The 17301-nt window shown below is 42.6% G+C and overlaps 1 protein-coding gene across 1 annotated transcript in view; it reads right to left on the bottom strand.

Moving 5' to 3' along the window:
* Positions 1–3870: 3870 nt before the first annotated feature.
* ERGIC1 (endoplasmic reticulum-golgi intermediate compartment (ERGIC) 1) overlaps positions 3871–17301 on the bottom strand; it is a 37057-nt gene continuing 23626 nt past the window's right edge. Inside the window, exons 7-10 of the mRNA XM_010286737.1 lie at positions 15055–15115; positions 13763–13863; positions 10532–10654; positions 3871–4856 (exon numbers count right to left, since the gene is read on the bottom strand). Of these exons, the coding sequence (XP_010285039.1) occupies positions 4749–4856; positions 10532–10654; positions 13763–13863; positions 15055–15115 (393 nt within the window). The 3' untranslated portion in view covers positions 3871–4748. The remainder of the gene's footprint in view (positions 4857–10531; positions 10655–13762; positions 13864–15054; positions 15116–17301) is intronic.

Here is a 17301-nt window from a genome sequence, read left to right as displayed (position 1 = left end):
CCAGTCCTGCCCCTCCGGCCAGCTTCCTCCTCTCCAGCCCAGCTCAGAAAGCCTACGTCCCTCAACCAAAAGGGAGACCACGTTCCTGGGGCTTCTGCCAAATTCAAATTCCTCAGCCCAGACCCTGCTCCTGTGCCTGTGGGTGCTGTCACCTGCATCCCCACCTCTGCAAACTAACTTACCTTGCTTGCATTGGAGGTAGATTGGGTGCTAATAATTTTTTTTCAGGACACAGATTAATTTATTCTCAAGGAAAATTATTTATGGCAGAACCTGTTGGTGGTAGAAATGAACCAATCAATGGGGTGAGCAGCAGTACTGACACTTGACTGGTTTTTGGTTTTTAATAATAGGCTGGAAAAGTTTCCGGACAATGGAGATGGAGCAGGCTGCGAGTTGGACAAACGCCTTTCCCCGTGCCTTTACTCGTCTTTTGTGCAGAGTAAGGAAACTCCAGCACCATCCTGTCACTTCTGGAAATCTGAGTTCCAATCTATACTTGAAGTTAACTGGAAGCAGGGAGGATCTCTTCCTTCAGGAAGATGTTGTACAGCAGACACCAACATAAGTAGCAATACCAGAACTTAAAAAGGAATTGGTTTCTTAATATGGTACAGATATATAGTGCCCAAATTCACCGTGTTGTAACCTTTTACTATTTAATCTTTAATAATTGCCTCAGACACTTATTTCTAAATACTTTGTGAAGCAAGGCTAAAAGGAAATTAAAGGGGGGTATGACACAAAAACCAGGTTATTTTATATACTAAGTGGCACAGTGACTAAAGCCAAACCCAGCAAGTGCCAAGCACAGTCCACTCACCTCTCATTAAAAAAATGGGACGTTAGGACACTTGGTACCGTTCAAAACCAAGCACTGAATGTCCAGCCATGACTCAGTGCCGATTACAAAAGAGTCTCATGTTAACTTTCTACACAGTGACCTGGCTTACAGCGATTTCACTGCGTGATAACGCTTAGTTTGCAGAAATAATTAAAAACAAAAGAAAAAAGCTCTTTTAGATTGATTTTGCAATAGTAGTGCAACAAGAAGCCAATCAAAACACAACAGTTTTATTTTTAATTATAGAACTAAAAAGACTAATATTTTATTAACAAATTGAGAGAAATGCCAGAATTCCTTAATAATCTCCACTGTAAAACTGTGCTTTAAACATTGCCATAACATACTATAGGACTACGTCCTCCCTCCCCTGCCGCTGTCTCCCTTCTTCCAAGGACTATTGAGAAATACCTCATTGACATATTTCATCTGAAACTTCAAACAACTATTCTAAAGCAGATACTCATCGCAGTCATTTTCAGCCCAACAGTTTGTGTATCACAAAAATAAGAAACAACTTTAAATGAGAAATATTCAGAAATTAACTACAGACATTACCACCTACACGGCAGATTTCACTTATTACAGAGCAGTAGTTGGATCCAAGTATTTGATAAATCAAACATTCACAAATGCATGTCTTCCAATTTTTTCTTTCCCCACTTCCATTTTTTCTTAAAAAATAATCTTCAGCAGTCCACAGACTGCCTAGAATATACCTAAGCACAGCTTTCCCTAGCGCTAAAAATTTTAACTCCATCACTGCAAAGCATCCTACGCCACAGGTTCTCACAGTATGATGGAGTGTCACTTGAGAGGGACTTACTTAAACTGGGATATATACAAGTTCTAAATATTTTACTTCCTAAAGGGATGTCTGCCTTAGAAAACCACAAATACTTCCGTCAAAATACTGACTTGAAAGAGCAAAGTCAGGAATATGTATGAACACCTATGACTGACGGTTTTTCCTTCCACTATGGCTTGAAATTATTCTTATTTAACGTTTAAAAGCATAACTAAGCTCATTTTGTCTCTAGAAAGTGTTTGGAAATAAAAGTGAAATCTAAGGAGAGACGTATACACAGGGCAGGACTGCTGTAACAGTAACTACCTTGCTTTCACATTTGGAGACATGAAGAGCAGATTCTTCTGTAAACACGTGATACAGCATCATTACATGACCCAGGCCAGCCATGACTGAAGGACAAGCTCGCTGCAACTTACGGCAGACCCAGAAGGTAGTCTTGGCTTGGCAGTAGTCAAATGCTTAGACCTGGTTTAGAGAACTAAGGTGCGGACTGCTTCTTCAGCAGAGTTTTGTGAAAAGTTCAGAATGATTTGGTTTCCACATCTAGCAAGAAAATGTGATTTATTAGGTTATTGCAGTGGACATTTTGGCAGAGAAAGCAGTCACACTGAAGTATGCATCTGTTACATCCAAAAAAAGCCAAACAATTTCACTGGTCTGTTTTAGAGAACTGGCCTGGACTGCACAAAAGGCAGTGTTTAATTCAGACAGAGGATGGGGAGAAGGGCAGAAATAACACACCAGGGGACACAAGGAATCTGCAACCAGCTTTGCATGTTTGTGTGAAAGAAATTGTACCGGGGAAGAAAATTCAGAAAACAAACAGTACAATCCATCACGCTAGAAAGATCTTCTCTTGCACAGCTCAGGAGAAGGAGCTTGCACTGCTAAGATATTAAAAATGATATCCTTGTCATCCACTGGGTTCACAACCGGTGAGCAAAGACTCAACAAATTCAAGAGGAAAAATTAGGGCATTTTTGCTGTAAGCTTCAGCTGGTCACAGCAGATTAGAGGAAATCCTGCAGCCAGCAAGAGAAGCAACTGCAATGGAAAATCCCAGCTCCCACCAGGCAGCTGCTGCCATCCAGTGGGTACTGCTCATGGGCACAGGGACGCACGCACCGAAATGAAGACAAGCATCTCATTTTCAAGTTGATTTTTGTAAATGGAAAAAAATGTATAAAATCTATCCATACATTAACAGATACAGGAAGTTACACAATCCAGTTTACACCTAAAGTAATAGCAATCAGTCCATAATAAGAACAGGGAAAATATTCCAATGCTGTAATTTGTCCAAAGTTACTACAGGGCAGAGGACGGCAGGGGGAGGGAGGGTGGCTGGCTGTTGCTTTTTGGTGTGTGGATAAAACTGGCTACCTTCCCTACTTCCAAAGCAATGAGACAATTTCACCAGACACGTATTAGGAATACTTCTGAAATGCATCTGACTCTAGCATTAACACTGAATATTCAAAGATTCATATTATTACAGCACAATGTTTCGATACTTTTGCCTCCAGGAAAGGGCAGTGGATAGCAGATAATATCCAAGAGAAATCCTGCACCCGTCTTAGTATTTACAGCATTGGTTGAGTTCAAGGGTTTTATTCTATGATTTTTATCCATCCTGGAACACTTAAAATTTGTGTATTCTCAGCTCAGACGTTTACAAAGCATGCAGAGACTGTTACTACTCACGGAACATTTAGGAGGCTATGGAAAATGCGCTGGTGGATATTGGTCTAATTTTAGTGAACTCATGTCTACCATTACATGCAAGCCACCCCTGGCAGTAGTCTTCCCCTCACGCCTCCATTTTTTGGAGGCCCCAGAAGACAAGGCTTGAATGAATGGGCATGGAAGCTCAGGTACCATTTTAAGGAATAAAACAAAACAACCATTAGCAGGGGCCACCTTGTGGGAATGCCTACGCTGCTACTGGCGTACCTGTGGGTGAACGGTGTCAGCCTAGGGCTCAGTAAAGATGCCTGACTGAATTTTAAAAGGAAAAGGGAGGCACCTTAAACCCTGAAAAGACAGACTTCCTGTGTTTGACAGGTGTATTCAATATGCACACACAAAGCAAGACAGTAAGCTGTGCTCATCATCCACCCAGAAGACTGCACCATTTTTCTGAACACACAGAATATACAACCCCTTTTCAAAATAACAACAACAACAACAACAACAAAGTAGAAGTGCAGAATCCAGACTGTTGGGTGGTCTGTGTTTAAAAAACGTAAGAAAGAATAAAAGCTAATGCTGTAAATACAACTATTCCCTTTCAAAGCAAAGGCCACATAAAACTGTGTTGCTCAGTTTGGTTTTTACTTCATGCCACCTGTAAACACAAGACTGGATATTCAGTTTCTGGGAAGAAATGAAACCACTTTTACATCCAGAGTAAAAGAAAGGCCCTCCGCTGCCTGGATCACAGATTACCCAGAAAAAGATAGCTGGGGGAAGGCTTCCTCTTCTTGTTTGCTCATTTCATTAGAAAGGTCATATCTGAACAAAAGAGCTTTCAATAAAAGCACAAAGTATTTCTTGACGTTATTTCTGCCCTCTGTCTCTAAAGTTTGCTACGGGGACTAACACTTTCCATTCCTCATCAACAGATACATCACCTTTTTGGCACCACAGGTGGAATTTCTTCCTAATGTATAATTTTTCCTTATACAGAAGTCGATTGTCTAATCATGCAAATCCAACAAATTCCAAAAAGTGCCACAATACAGCTCAGCTCTTTGCAATCTACTACCTAGTTTGTACACTGCCCCAGGAACCTCCCAGAGAACAGACTGTTATCCTTACTTAGATCTGACAGTGTATTTCATATATGGCATTTCAACCTCTCTTTGGGGGGAGAGAGAATTGAAATCCACTCCCTGATTCCATTGCTTTTTCATTCTCAGAGTCCTGAAATGCATGGAGATTTCTTTGATTTGTTGACGATGTCTTCACTGAACAGCCTGATTAGAGAAAAACTTACTGATTCAATCAAATAGAAAATAAAGACAAAAACAGGTAGTGGTAGATTTCTCAATCTTTGCTCATGTCCTTGGAGACTAGGGTAGAGTTTCACAGCTACTGCATTTTCCCCAGCTGGATCTTCTTCCAGGCCTCTGATGCTGTGAAAATGCAGGAGTCGAGGATCCCAGCTACAGTAAATGTTCCTCCAATGATGGCACATATCTGAAATGTACGGAGAGAGGAAACAGGTTTGTCAGTGATGAGGGAAACTTTTACACAGCTTGAAACTAGGGGGAAGGATATTATTGCCTACTGCTAGAGTATTTCCTGGAAGCATAGTAAGAACTGGGTAACAGTACTGGGGACATAATTACATGACAATCATTCAGGAAAACCGTTCCCTACAGTGGAATAACTTACTGCTATCCTGAACTCATCATAGCCTGAGCTAATTGTAAATCCCAGCTCCTAGGAGCCTACAGCATGAATGCTGTTCCTTTCTGCACTAAACTCCACCTAACAAAACTTTCTAGAAGTTCTGTGTTGCTCATATCTTCCTACTACTGTTTTCTATTACAAATACTACGGCCTTGTAGTCTTTCCCCTATTTCACAAGATACAACATTTGCAAACAGGCAAGACACTTAAATAGCATGTGAAGGACAGTGACTAACAGAGGAACCTAGCTACCAGTGACACCTACAGCTATGTCTGTCTAACACTTTCCATTACAAGGGCTGCTTACAAAAGCACTGCCAGCTTAACTCTTTGTGGGCCAAAGTTTTCCATGCAAGACGTCTCGTGTTGAATTATTTAAACAACAGTAAAAACACATAATCATTTTCAAGAACAGAGTTAGGGAAAAAATTAATCTCCTGATTAGCATAACAGGCTACTTCAGGTCTCAAGTGCTAGAAAAACGCGAAAGTATTCTGACATGTCAAACCAAAGGTACCTTGGCGTGGAGCACCCGAAATCAAGGGCACCAGTTACAGACTTTGCAACACACGGCTATGATTCCCTTATCTATGAAATGGGGACAATGCCAAACTTGCCTCCCAGGGAAACTGTGATGGAAAACACATTTGAAGGTTCAATAGCATGACAACAGTGCTGTCAGAGTCCTTGTGGAAACATATGACTTGTACTCAGGATCTGGTTAAGACAAACGACCTGCTAGTAGTCAAATACCATAGGATGGGAAGAAACGCTGCTCACAGGCTGCCACCCCAGCCCGCGCACTGCACAAGGCAGGGTTCACATGGAAAGTATGATACACAATAAATGTAACCTAATAACGTTTAGCAACCAAGTTATAATTACACAGGTCCTGACATTTCCTAACTCCCACATTTTTTACTTTGCAACTGTGATGCTCTTTATTTGGTCTTTTACGTCTCCTAGGATTAGGTGGCTCTAAGAATACCGAGTCAGTAAGAAGGGGACAAGATACAGAGCTTATCTCCTGAGAAGGGCCTGCCTAGGAAAAGGGGGATTTGGCTGTGACCTAGAAGCCAAGAGAGAGAGGAACCCCAAATCAGTACGCCAATGTAGCAGGGTATCAGGGAAATGCAATACAACTGACACAGAAGGGATCTGGTGCCACACCAGACCTACTGTGCCATGTCTCTCCTCCCACACAGCACTACACCCCATGGGCAAAGCTACAGACAAGAGAGTCACATAGCGCACTGTTCAGCTCAGCAGGGAGTTAGCAGTGGCAACAGAACAAACAGTTCAGTAATGGTGAGCGAAGGCAGCAAGAAATAAAGCACTCATTTACATGCGTATTTATAACTGGATATATGCATTTAGTGACCTTGGTGAAATGACGAGCTGCAGTAAACATGGCTTTTGCAAGACAGCTGGCATTCCAGCAGATAAAGGCTTCAAAACCCAGAGCGCCAACCTAACTGAGCCAAAGTTAGTATTTTTAGGGGACAAGTCCAGCTCCGGCTCCCTGCATCCCCCTCCTTGCTATCCCTCAGAGCATGACGCAGGGTGACTTTTCAGGGAAAATGACCGCAATGGAGTTGGGTTATTTCAGTCCACAGCAGCTCAGCTGACAGGAGATGCTACACCGCAAACAACAGAAAAACTGTCCAACACTAAGATTTTGCATCATATGGTAGGAAAATCTGATTTCAGTGCAGCAGTGCAAGGAGGTGAGGAATAGAAAAAAATATATATTCATCTGCACAGCTCTGTACTGCTGAAGGTTTATGAGTCACACACACCTGGCATTTGCTTGGAGCCTGCCTCCCAGCACGCACACAGCCCTCTTGTTTTGTTGTGATAAAAAGAAAAGCAGCACCAGTGTTGGTCTCTAGGTCAGCACAGAAGCTGCACCCACTGTGTTTCTTTATCATCACAGTTCTAATATGTATGTGGTGTTGCTCCTTAGCAGCACTGAAGGAAGTTAGGCATCATGCACTTCTTTACATTTAATGGAGTATACTGGGAATGATCTGCATTTGGCTCCCTGAGGTTACAGTTTGACTCAGGCCCAACCATTAAAGAAGAAAGGAAAAGAAATATAGAAATGTAATAATTACAGCAGTAAGAGACCATGCCATGTGGGGTACATGTGAGGATTTTGAACAGAATATGGTTATAGAATAGTGGCTGGGATGCAGGATGAAGTCTAAAGGAAAACACGAGTGGATATGTAGGAGGGGGCAAAGCTGCAAGCACGATGGCAGAAAGGCAAGTGTCAGGTACCTGACTCTGGGATGGCTTAAAATCTGAAAATTCCTTTTAAAGGACAGAGGGGACCAGTAGGACCCGCAGGTAATTCCTGGTAAGGTAAGCTCTGGAATTCCACCCAAGAGATTTCTGGCTGACCTGCAGCGCATCTTGTAGAGCAACACTATCTTGGTTTTAAAAATGCCACAGGACTGAGTCTATGATACCTGTTGGTAACAGGTCCCATGGCTGAAATAATTCTACCTGCAACCATTTTCCCCCCCATTATTTCCAGTTTCCTTTTTTTCTATACCTAGAGGGCAGATGAGTTCTCTCATATAATGAAAAAAATTCTATTCTTTTCTTTGGATTTTGAATGCTTCACCAGAACTTTGTCTTGTTTTCTGCCTGCTCTCCGCTCCCAGCTGCTAGACTGACCTTATGATAAAACCTTCTTTCAGTTTGGCCACTTACAGGAACTCATAAATTTTCAGCAGTGAAACTCTCTCCCTTGCTCCATAACCTCAACCACGAGGCCATGAATGGCTTCTATTTATGGGGAGATGCCTTGATTTTAAGCAGTACTGTTTAACAGGCAAAAACTACTGTGTTTAACACTATGCCAAGTGTCTCTGGTTAGCCCCAGGATCTGTGGCAAATTCACAGCCCAGTCACAGTGGCAGTACTGACCCACAAGCAATACAAAATCTAATTTAGTACTGAGTATTTTAAAGCGTGACATGTAAAGTAAAATCTATGCTAAACCAATACCTTTAGTCCTGCTCAGGAAGCACCTCTCACATAGTGCAGAAAACTAGGATAATTTTTCATACCACAAAAACCCAAGGAGTTAGAGCAGGTCTGTTGGGAACACAGAAGACCTGGGAGCACTGCTATGGTGCAATAATGTTGCTCTTAGTGGCTCTGAAGTTTTTCGGGGGCAAACTTGTTACTAACAAAGAGCATCAGATAATCTTCCCACTGGCAGAATGAGATTCCTTTGGCTCCCTGCTGAAAAGCCAACACCCCTCTCACAAGCCCACAAGATTCACCCCCACTCCTGGGACACGTTTAAATTTACTGAAAGCCACATAGGTGCCCTAGTAAACAAGCTGGGCACCCATGGAAAACTAAAAGGAGTTGCAGGTGATCATCTCCCTACCCCAGAGCCCCTCTTGTGGCTTTTAAATTAAGCAGCTGCTGCTCAGAAAAAGCTGATGCTTTCCATGGCCAGCCCCATTTGGCAATGACTCCAGTTGCCCCAGCACAATCTCTGCCTGGACCTCAGCCCAGTGCCGATCATCACTAACTGGTCTCCAGAGCAACGGTGATGCAAAAGGCCATGCTGGAGATACAGGAAGGGGCTAAAGCAGTGGAAAGGACAACAGAACCAATCATGTCATCAAAACAGGGCAAGGAAACCTAGGACAAAAAGTGTTTTGATCCTCTGCAGCACTGCTCCTCCCCTCCAACCTTTTCAATGCCACGCTGAACGCTGTATAGCTTTAAGTGTAGCACATACACAGCCAAGGCTGCCCTACCATAAAACACTCCTAGCCTAAATGAGAGCAAGGGCAGGTCATCTGTACCAGAGCCAGATGGTCCAGACTGATAGCCACGATATAGCATCTGCAACACATCTGACAATGGCCTGGCATACCTGTCTGACATACTGCATAACAGCTACTGCAGACATCAGTGTCATCCACACGTCTCCACAGGAAGGACATTCAAGTAGAATGGCCCCAAGTGAGCTGCTTGAGACTATAGCCATTTATAAGACCAAACAAAGTAGACAAAAATAAATTGTAAAACTCTTCCTCAGCAGTCTAGCAGCCAGCACATGCCTGGCTAACTTTACAAACAGGATGGGGCAAAATTCTAGCTGGGGCCATCTCAAATCCAAAAGGTCATTGTGGCAACCAGTGAGGAAAGCCTCTGTTGTGGACTCCTTATGTAAACTCTGAAGCATGGTATCACATTCAACAAAGATGCTATTTATATGCATACAATGGCATATCAGCAGTAAATCAATGCTAGCAATGGACGTGACAAAGAATAATGCCAGGTATCAATCATTTCCAAACACTGTTTCCCATTAAAAACACCTCCGCTCCCTCAGCCCCAACAAGATGCATAAGAAACTTATGAGAGCATACTGTTAGGGAAAAAAAAAACGTAGAGGCAATATGAGATGCCAAGTCATAAAATGCTGATGTTTGACCTTTTTTTAGGATTATGTTTTGAAACCAAACAGATGTGCTAAGAAGAGCAGGTCTTAAACCACGAAAGTTAGATTTTACTTCAATCCCCTTTCTCTTGGTATTTGTGTATCCTAGAGATCACATGCATTTCTGAAGTTAAGTGAAAGGAACTTGGTGTTTATCAGAAGCTGCAAAATCAAAAATCTTAAGTGCAACACAGCCACACTGTTTATGTTACTTCCAATTAAAATATTCAAACAGTTTAATAATAAAAAACTGAGGTCTTCATTCCAACCAATTTATCAACTACTTCACATTCCACCATGCCCCACTGGCACAGCAGACTGCAGCTTAAATTTTAAGCCAACTCCTTCAGGACACATTTTTTAAAGCTCTGGAAGATCTTTAAATAGCTCTTTGCCTAACTACCAGTTTGGACAGTACAGCTTTCTTATAGATGCTGAGATCAGTACTGCAGGATGTTATCTGTATAGATCAAAATATAACTTGTCAGGAAAACACATCTGGAATTTGATAGTGCAGCTCCTTCCTGCTTCTACCCAGGAGTAAATGTCTGGAACTGGCATACCCATATTAAGCCAAGCAGCAGCACTGAGTAAAACAACTGCCCTGCTTTCTCTGCAAGTTAGATCTCATCATTAGAGAGACGGTTTATTGCAGCATGCTTTACTGCATACCACATTGGTTTTACTTCCAAGTTTCTGACATGCTGCAATAGTGCCTATCCTGCCTAGACAGAGTTTGGCACTTCTGGAATAGGATAATTTTCTTTCTTCTTGTGCCTAGCTATTAAATCAAATTGTCAGAGCACTGGGCTTACCAGTTACCTCACTTACACTTCAGTACAATTGTGCTGATGTACTGCTTTATTTCAATCATGTCACACTGTGCTGAAGCAGAAACTCAATTATTCTAGACAAGAAAGGCTCAGAAGAGAAATGGAAAGCAGGCAGGAGAAAGGAGAATTAGAGGTTTAGAGTAACTCACCGATGTGATAAACCTGTACAAAGGCTGTCGCCTCTCTGTGTATTTCACTGTGATGGGGCTCAAATCGTAACGAAACCAGATAGCTGGGATAATGCGGCCGGTGTGACTGTAGGCTACATACTCCTAGAAAAGAAAGTGGGAGAAAAATGGCAGAAAACATGAGCAATCTCATTCCAGACAGAGCATCTGCAATAAAACTGCTTCTGTGCATCTGGTCCTTACCCCACTGTTTTGTACTACTGATCAGACTAAAAGCAGCAAACAGTTGATTCCTGTATGACTGCCCATCCCTCTTCCTTATTAAATCGGAAAATAAGTTCTTTACTGTCTGATAATGATATAGCTGAGAACAGAGAGTGATGGTACTTAGTCTCACCTTCATTCAAAGTTACAGAAGTAAATAGAAAGGTTGTAATTGATTCATCTACCTTAGACCTACTCTTTTTAAATACAAGCAGTCTCTAAGTGGTTGCAGGTGAAGTTTTCATACTGTCAGCATCTAAATCGTATTCTGGGATATTCATCAAACAAATGGAATTTAGTTTGCAAGAACCTGAAAAATCCCTTCTTGTCCATGCACTCAGAACAGCAAGCAGCAGCTCCTGCCTGTAGGGCCCCCTTCACACTGGGTCCAACAATGTGAGTGCTTTGCCCACTCAGTATGAATCATGTAGAGCCATGTTTAAACCACGTCTAAAAATCATGCTGAAAGCTAAAATGAAATTGTAGACAGAAAAATATTGGCAAAGATAAAAAAAAAATTCCAAGCTGATTCAGGAGAGACATCTTCAGATTGCCAGTGATAATTTAATCAGTTTCTTTAATACCAGGTACAGTGCAATCAATCAGCCACAGGACAACAACCCAAAAGACGTACTGCACAAAGCCAATGTAGAACAGTTACTAACATCAACTTAGTATCAAAACTCACATCTTGATGAGCTAATATTTTGTCTGTGCTCTCAGTGGATATATATCAATTTTCAAGGATCAGGGCATATTATCTTGACAGACTGAAGACAAATCAAAGAAAAGCAGGCTGGGGACTCAGCAATCTAATGAGGAACTGGGGTTGTTCAGTCTGGAGAGAGGAGGCTGAGGGGAGACCTTATTGCTTTCTACAACTACCTGAAAGGGGGTTGTGGTGAGGTGGGTGTTGGTCTCTTCTCCTAAGTAACTAGCAATAGGACGAGAGGAAATGGCCTCAAGTTGCGCCAGGGGAGGTTGAGATTGGATATTAGGAAAAATTTCTTTACCAAAGGAGTGGTCAAGCATTGGAACAGGCTGCCCAGGGAGGTGGTGGAGTCACTGTCACTGGAAGTGTTCAAAAAACGTGTGGACATGGCACTTCAGGATATGGTTTAGTGGGCATGGTGGTGTTGGGTCAATGGCTGGACTTGATAATCTTGAAGGTCTTTTTCAACCTTAATGATTCCGTGATTCTGAGCACCATCAGCACTGGCATGGCACACACACTGCCTCTTTACCTAGCTGCTCTTCCCTTCTTTAGCCCTATGACATGCCTGCCAACTCAGATGACCTCTTCTGTTTTAATTCTCCTTCACCCAGAGGCAAAGACAACCTCAAATACTTCAGAAAGATGAAGAAAGCAATAGGACAAGCATGATCCAGAAGAAAATAACCTTACTCTCTGTGAACTCAGAGGAAGCTAGTGAAACAGCTGCTGTCTCCTTCATTAATCACATAAATCCCAAATTTTCCTCTATTTAGCTTTTTTTCCATGGACGACAAGAGAAGCAGAATGCAGCTGAAGGCCCTAGTCATAATATTTTCAGGGCTCCTATTGCAGAAGTTCTGCAGCATATCTTGGGACAGTGGCTATCTGGGGAAGCGAGAAAACACAGGGTCTAGGAGGTAAAAGGGGAGAGGAGACAGTCCACACTTAAGACTCTATTCATCTCTTCCTACTGGTCAATCTGTGCCAGACTATTCCAATGGCTTCTCATTTCTGTTTCTCACCAATCAGTATGGGAGTCAAGGACTAAAGCACCGATAAGAGAATTTTTATTTTTAATGAGAAGAAAACGCAAGAGGCAGCACTGTTTCTGTGCACTTCAATTTTGACAGAACTGACCTCATTTTTTCCTTCCTCTCCCCTTTTCCCCACCAGCAATCCTGCCCTAATGAGTCAGTCTTGGCAAAACGCCCCAATTTGCAACCGTGCTCACAGAAGTGTCAAAAGCTCCTGCTGTCTATTTTCCAAATTACTTTCGCAAGTTGCGTCGCAACAGTCTTATCAGAACAACAGTTGTGACATTAAGCAGAACAAATACGTTGTAATCTGAATAGAGGGAGACATCCAAATCATTGGGACACACTGTACAAGCAAGCCAAAAAGACAGGAACGTTAATCTGAGAACTAGTCCATGAGAGTGCATGCTTGATTCTCAGTTATGATAAACTAACGGTAATTAGATATTATAAATGGATTCTGGACTTTTATGTAGCACTTGACTGGCAAATAATTTTAAATTGAAAAAGGCTTTTTACCTTTAAAAAAAAAAAAGGCTCTATTTAATTTTTAAGTTCAATGCATCGTGTTACTAAGATACAAATAACTTCACATTTAATGTAAATTAAAGACTTATAAAGCTACAATAACTATCATAATCCACTATAATAAAGTAGGCACTGTGAAACAGTCAACCAGTACTTATTTGCTGCTGCAGGTTCAGTGTCTTCATATCTGAAACCAATGTTTGTAAAAAGCTAAAAACCTGCTAACTTGTCTGATACATCCATCACAACTGAGACTGTTTTATTAATAAAACCACGTGTAAGTGCTGTTTCGTATGTTCAGCTGGATTGCGGTTTCCAATCCAGATGCATCTTGACACAAATAACAAGAGCTCCTGCAGCATGTAAAAACCTTCCACACAATTTATAGAAATCCAGATCAGTTAAACTGACATATGAGAAAGTCAGGAGCAAGAATACCTTTCTCTAGAATTAAAACCATACCACCACCTGCTCTGACAAGCCCTCACAGTCCCAACCCTGGTAAACACCAGGACCAGGAGCAACAGAAAGCCCCACTCTGAAGAGCTTCAGTTCCTCCTCCTCCCAGCAGAGGCTACTGCTCACCTACAAACAAACGTACATGGCTGCAGAGCACAGGAGCAAGAGGGAGGAGGAATGAGGACTGAAGATCCTCCATGCATCCACTGGGCTGCAATGAGGAGCTTCTCTGAGAACTACCTGCTGCTTTACCTTATTTGCTACAGTATATTGGTATGAGTATCGCTGCTTGCCACTCATGTCTTCGTACACCGTCGGGACTATCTTCAGTATGTAATCATGAGATGCAAGAGCTGTGGTCAGGAAAGGAAAGGAAAGTATACTTTAGCATTCAAAGAAAGGAATCACAGCCTACACAACATTTCAAAGTAAATGTGCAAAATCAACTAAAGTAAGTCACAGAAAAGCTACCTCCCTCCTCCTTATCTCAGGTTCTGTGACAAAGTGACAATTTCACATCCTACATTTATGTCCTTTGTACAAAACTTTGTAAGGTAGTTGGATGACACCAGAACCTGCCCAGCGTTCTAAGACTTCTGTAGTACCACAACCCATGGAGATGAATTGGGTCACTTGAATCTTCCTGACTGCTTGCAACTATAAATGATAAGACCTATCAGCACCACAAAAAGCTGTTCTGGTTAAATCAAGAACTAGCTAGGCTTAGAGCTGCAGCTCATCAACAGAAAAAGCTGAGGCATCACAACGTGTGTAGTCTCATTTCTTGTGCACCCATTGATCTTTCTTTCTCTTCTTCCTTCTCCTACTGTTGCTTAACAACTATTGATTTATTTTTTTCATTATTTAAATCGCTTGTGCCATTTTTTTTGTCTGCTGAAACAGAATTCTAAATTATTTCTCTGCAGGATCCTTTGGTCAAGTGTAACACAATGACATCTGGCTCCTGGAGGGAAAAAAAAAACAACCAAAAAACCAAACACAATTGTCTAGCTTCAGGAACAGCCGTAGAAATGTTGTTCCAAGAAGTGGACAAGACTGATATCCTGTGGTAGCCTGAACACTTGAAGGACAAAAACTGTGCTGAATTGTAGCATGCACTGGAAATTTCTTTTTGTGTTGCTGGTCATAAAGAAGGGCAATGAAAACGTCTATCTTTCCAGCCACAGGGTAGAACTTAAGGTAAGAGCTAACGTGCAATACGAGAACAAGGAAAAGTTCTGGTGGTGGTGACAGCAACAAAGGGAAGCTATAGGAATAGGATATAGATTAAAAACTCAGTAATTCTGAGTCTGTCGTAACAGAGCTGGAAACAATGTCCAGGCTGCAGAAAGGCTGCAGAGGACCTTTTAGGCTAAGCCTTCTTTATGGTGCTGGAGAAAATGCAAATGTCAGTCAGCAACGTCTGCATGATTTTGGCTAAAGAGGCAAATTAAAGACTTCTGGATACACCAGTGTTGCATGAATGACCCTGTTTTCCCTCCTGCAGAGAGTGGCTAAGACCTGTAATCACCAAGAATACATACGATTTGAGCTGAGTTTGTCTGCTCCCTCCAAGGCATTGAATGCTCCATGAACGTTATGGACCTGGAAAGCAAAAAGGTGTATGAGGAAACTATGCTCTGACTTGGTACTCTTGGTGCTTCTCTATTCTATCCTGTAACAAGGAGATCAGCTGATTCAACCTTTCCGAAAACAAAGCCTCAACCCAGTAAAAGATGACTTGAAATATCTTTCAGTGACCATCACCACAGCGGTTGGTTCCAAGTAAAAAAGTTGATTTCACAACGTCTTATAAGATGAAACTCCAAAACCACTCCAAAGCCAAAGGAATTGCAGTTGGAAGAGGCCAGTTGTGAAATTTCATTGTGAGATATTTCCTAAGAGCTTTGCATAGTTAACTGTGAAATTAATTTATCAAGCTGAAAGAAAAATAAATGGGAGTCACATTCAGGTTAAAACTCAAGATTTCCTCTGTAAAGGTAGCTCATATCAGAGCAGTTGGGCTTGTACAGCTTTAACTCATTAGCCCAGCTTTAACGCCATGCACACAATGCCCTTGGAGATGGGAAGGACACATGCCAACACTGCCGTCCATTCAGCTTTTCCTGCAGCTGGTCGCAGGCATGCAAGTATCTGTTTGCCCAGAATAACAGGATTTCCATCCCATGCCTTCCACATACTATGATCTGAAGTCTGATGTCCACCAACAGAATAATCAATTTGTGAACTCTCTAGACAGGAAAAACCTCACAGCAACAGCTGTAGATTAGAGGTTGCATCATTCACATAACATACAGTAAGCTATACAGAAAGACAAATAACTCCACAACCTAGAAATTCCTGACCTTAAGCCAGACAACCTAGAAGAAGAGTTTGGAAGAAGTATTTGGTCATGGATGTGACAGAATTTCAGGTCACTAACAGGGCAATGCAATCTCCTTCCCAGATCCCCTCAATAACTGAGAGCATGTGGATGTATTTGTCTCATCCTAATGGCTGCTTCCCTATTCTGAATGCTACGGAGTGGATGACGGTTTGGAGAAAGCAGCAACTGAACCCATTTCTCCCCTGAGAAAGGAAATTCTAGAGAGGCAAAATCATCAGCAAGTTCAGCTGGCAAGGTGCTGGTAACAAGCACAGAGCAAAAGCATCAGCTGAACCTTCTACACTGCCTTGCAGTCTGCTGGCATTTCAAATACGTTACACCACAGCAACTATTTCCAAACTACACATGCAGACTGTACATATTCTTTACTCATTGTAAAAAGCATATGAAGAAAGAGAAGCGCCTGGACTGGGTTAGTGTTATGTTCCATTCTTGATACAGCTGAGAGGTAAGTCTCTGGGCCAGAGACTTTAACATCCACTTCAAATACTCTGACAGCAAATACTTTAGTGGCTGCTCAGCAAACAACTGTATCTGTCCTGTGAGGTACCTGTATACCTGGACTTAACGTTCTTGTCCTTGGCTCTCTAGTATCTACACTTCTGTTTAAACGTAAAAGTTGTCTGCTCTGCTTCTCTCTACACAGTGAGTTTGCAAAGCTGTGAGTTACAGGACTTCCACACAGACAAAGCCACTCTTGCCTGTTTCTGTGCCATCAGGTCCTTTGGTGCCTTTGCCTCTCTTGTCTTTACAACATGGATGGTGTTTGTAACTCCTAGTCTGATGTTTTACCATGATTTTCCTTGTGGAATATTCTGAACTCCCATTACAATACTTGCTGTCTGTACTGGGTTTGTGTGGCAAGGCTTTGGTAGGGGGGACCTACAGGGGTAGCTTCTGTGAGAAGCTGCTAGAAGCTTCTTCCATGTTCAATAGAACCAATGCCAGCCAGCTCCAAGACAGACGTGCTGCTGGCCAAGACCAAGCCCATCAGCGACATACCACCGCCATCAGCGCTACCACGCGCCTCTGAGAAAACATGTATAAGATGGGGAAAAAATAAAACTGAGCAATTGCAGCCAGAAGGACGAGTAAGAATATGAACGTTGTTGGAATTGTTGGAACAACTCTGCAGACACCAAGGTCAGTGCAGAAGGAGGGGGAGGAAGTGCTCCAGGTGCTGGAGTAGAGGTTCCCCTGAAGCCCACAGTGAGGCCGGCTGTGCCCCTGCGGCCATGGAGCTCCATGGGGAGCAGATCTGCACCCGCACCCGGGGAGGGCCCCACGCCGGAGCAGGGGGGTGCCCGAAGGAGGTTGCGACCCCGTGGGCAGCCCGCGCTGGGGCCGGCTCCTGGCAGGGCCTGCGGCCCCGCGGGGGCGGGGC

Source organism: Phaethon lepturus, unplaced genomic scaffold, assembly GCF_000687285.1.
Source record: "Phaethon lepturus isolate BGI_N335 unplaced genomic scaffold, ASM68728v1 scaffold7065, whole genome shotgun sequence".
Lineage (NCBI taxonomy): Eukaryota > Metazoa > Chordata > Aves > Phaethontiformes > Phaethontidae > Phaethon > Phaethon lepturus.
This window is presented reverse-complemented; position numbering and strand designations above follow the sequence as displayed.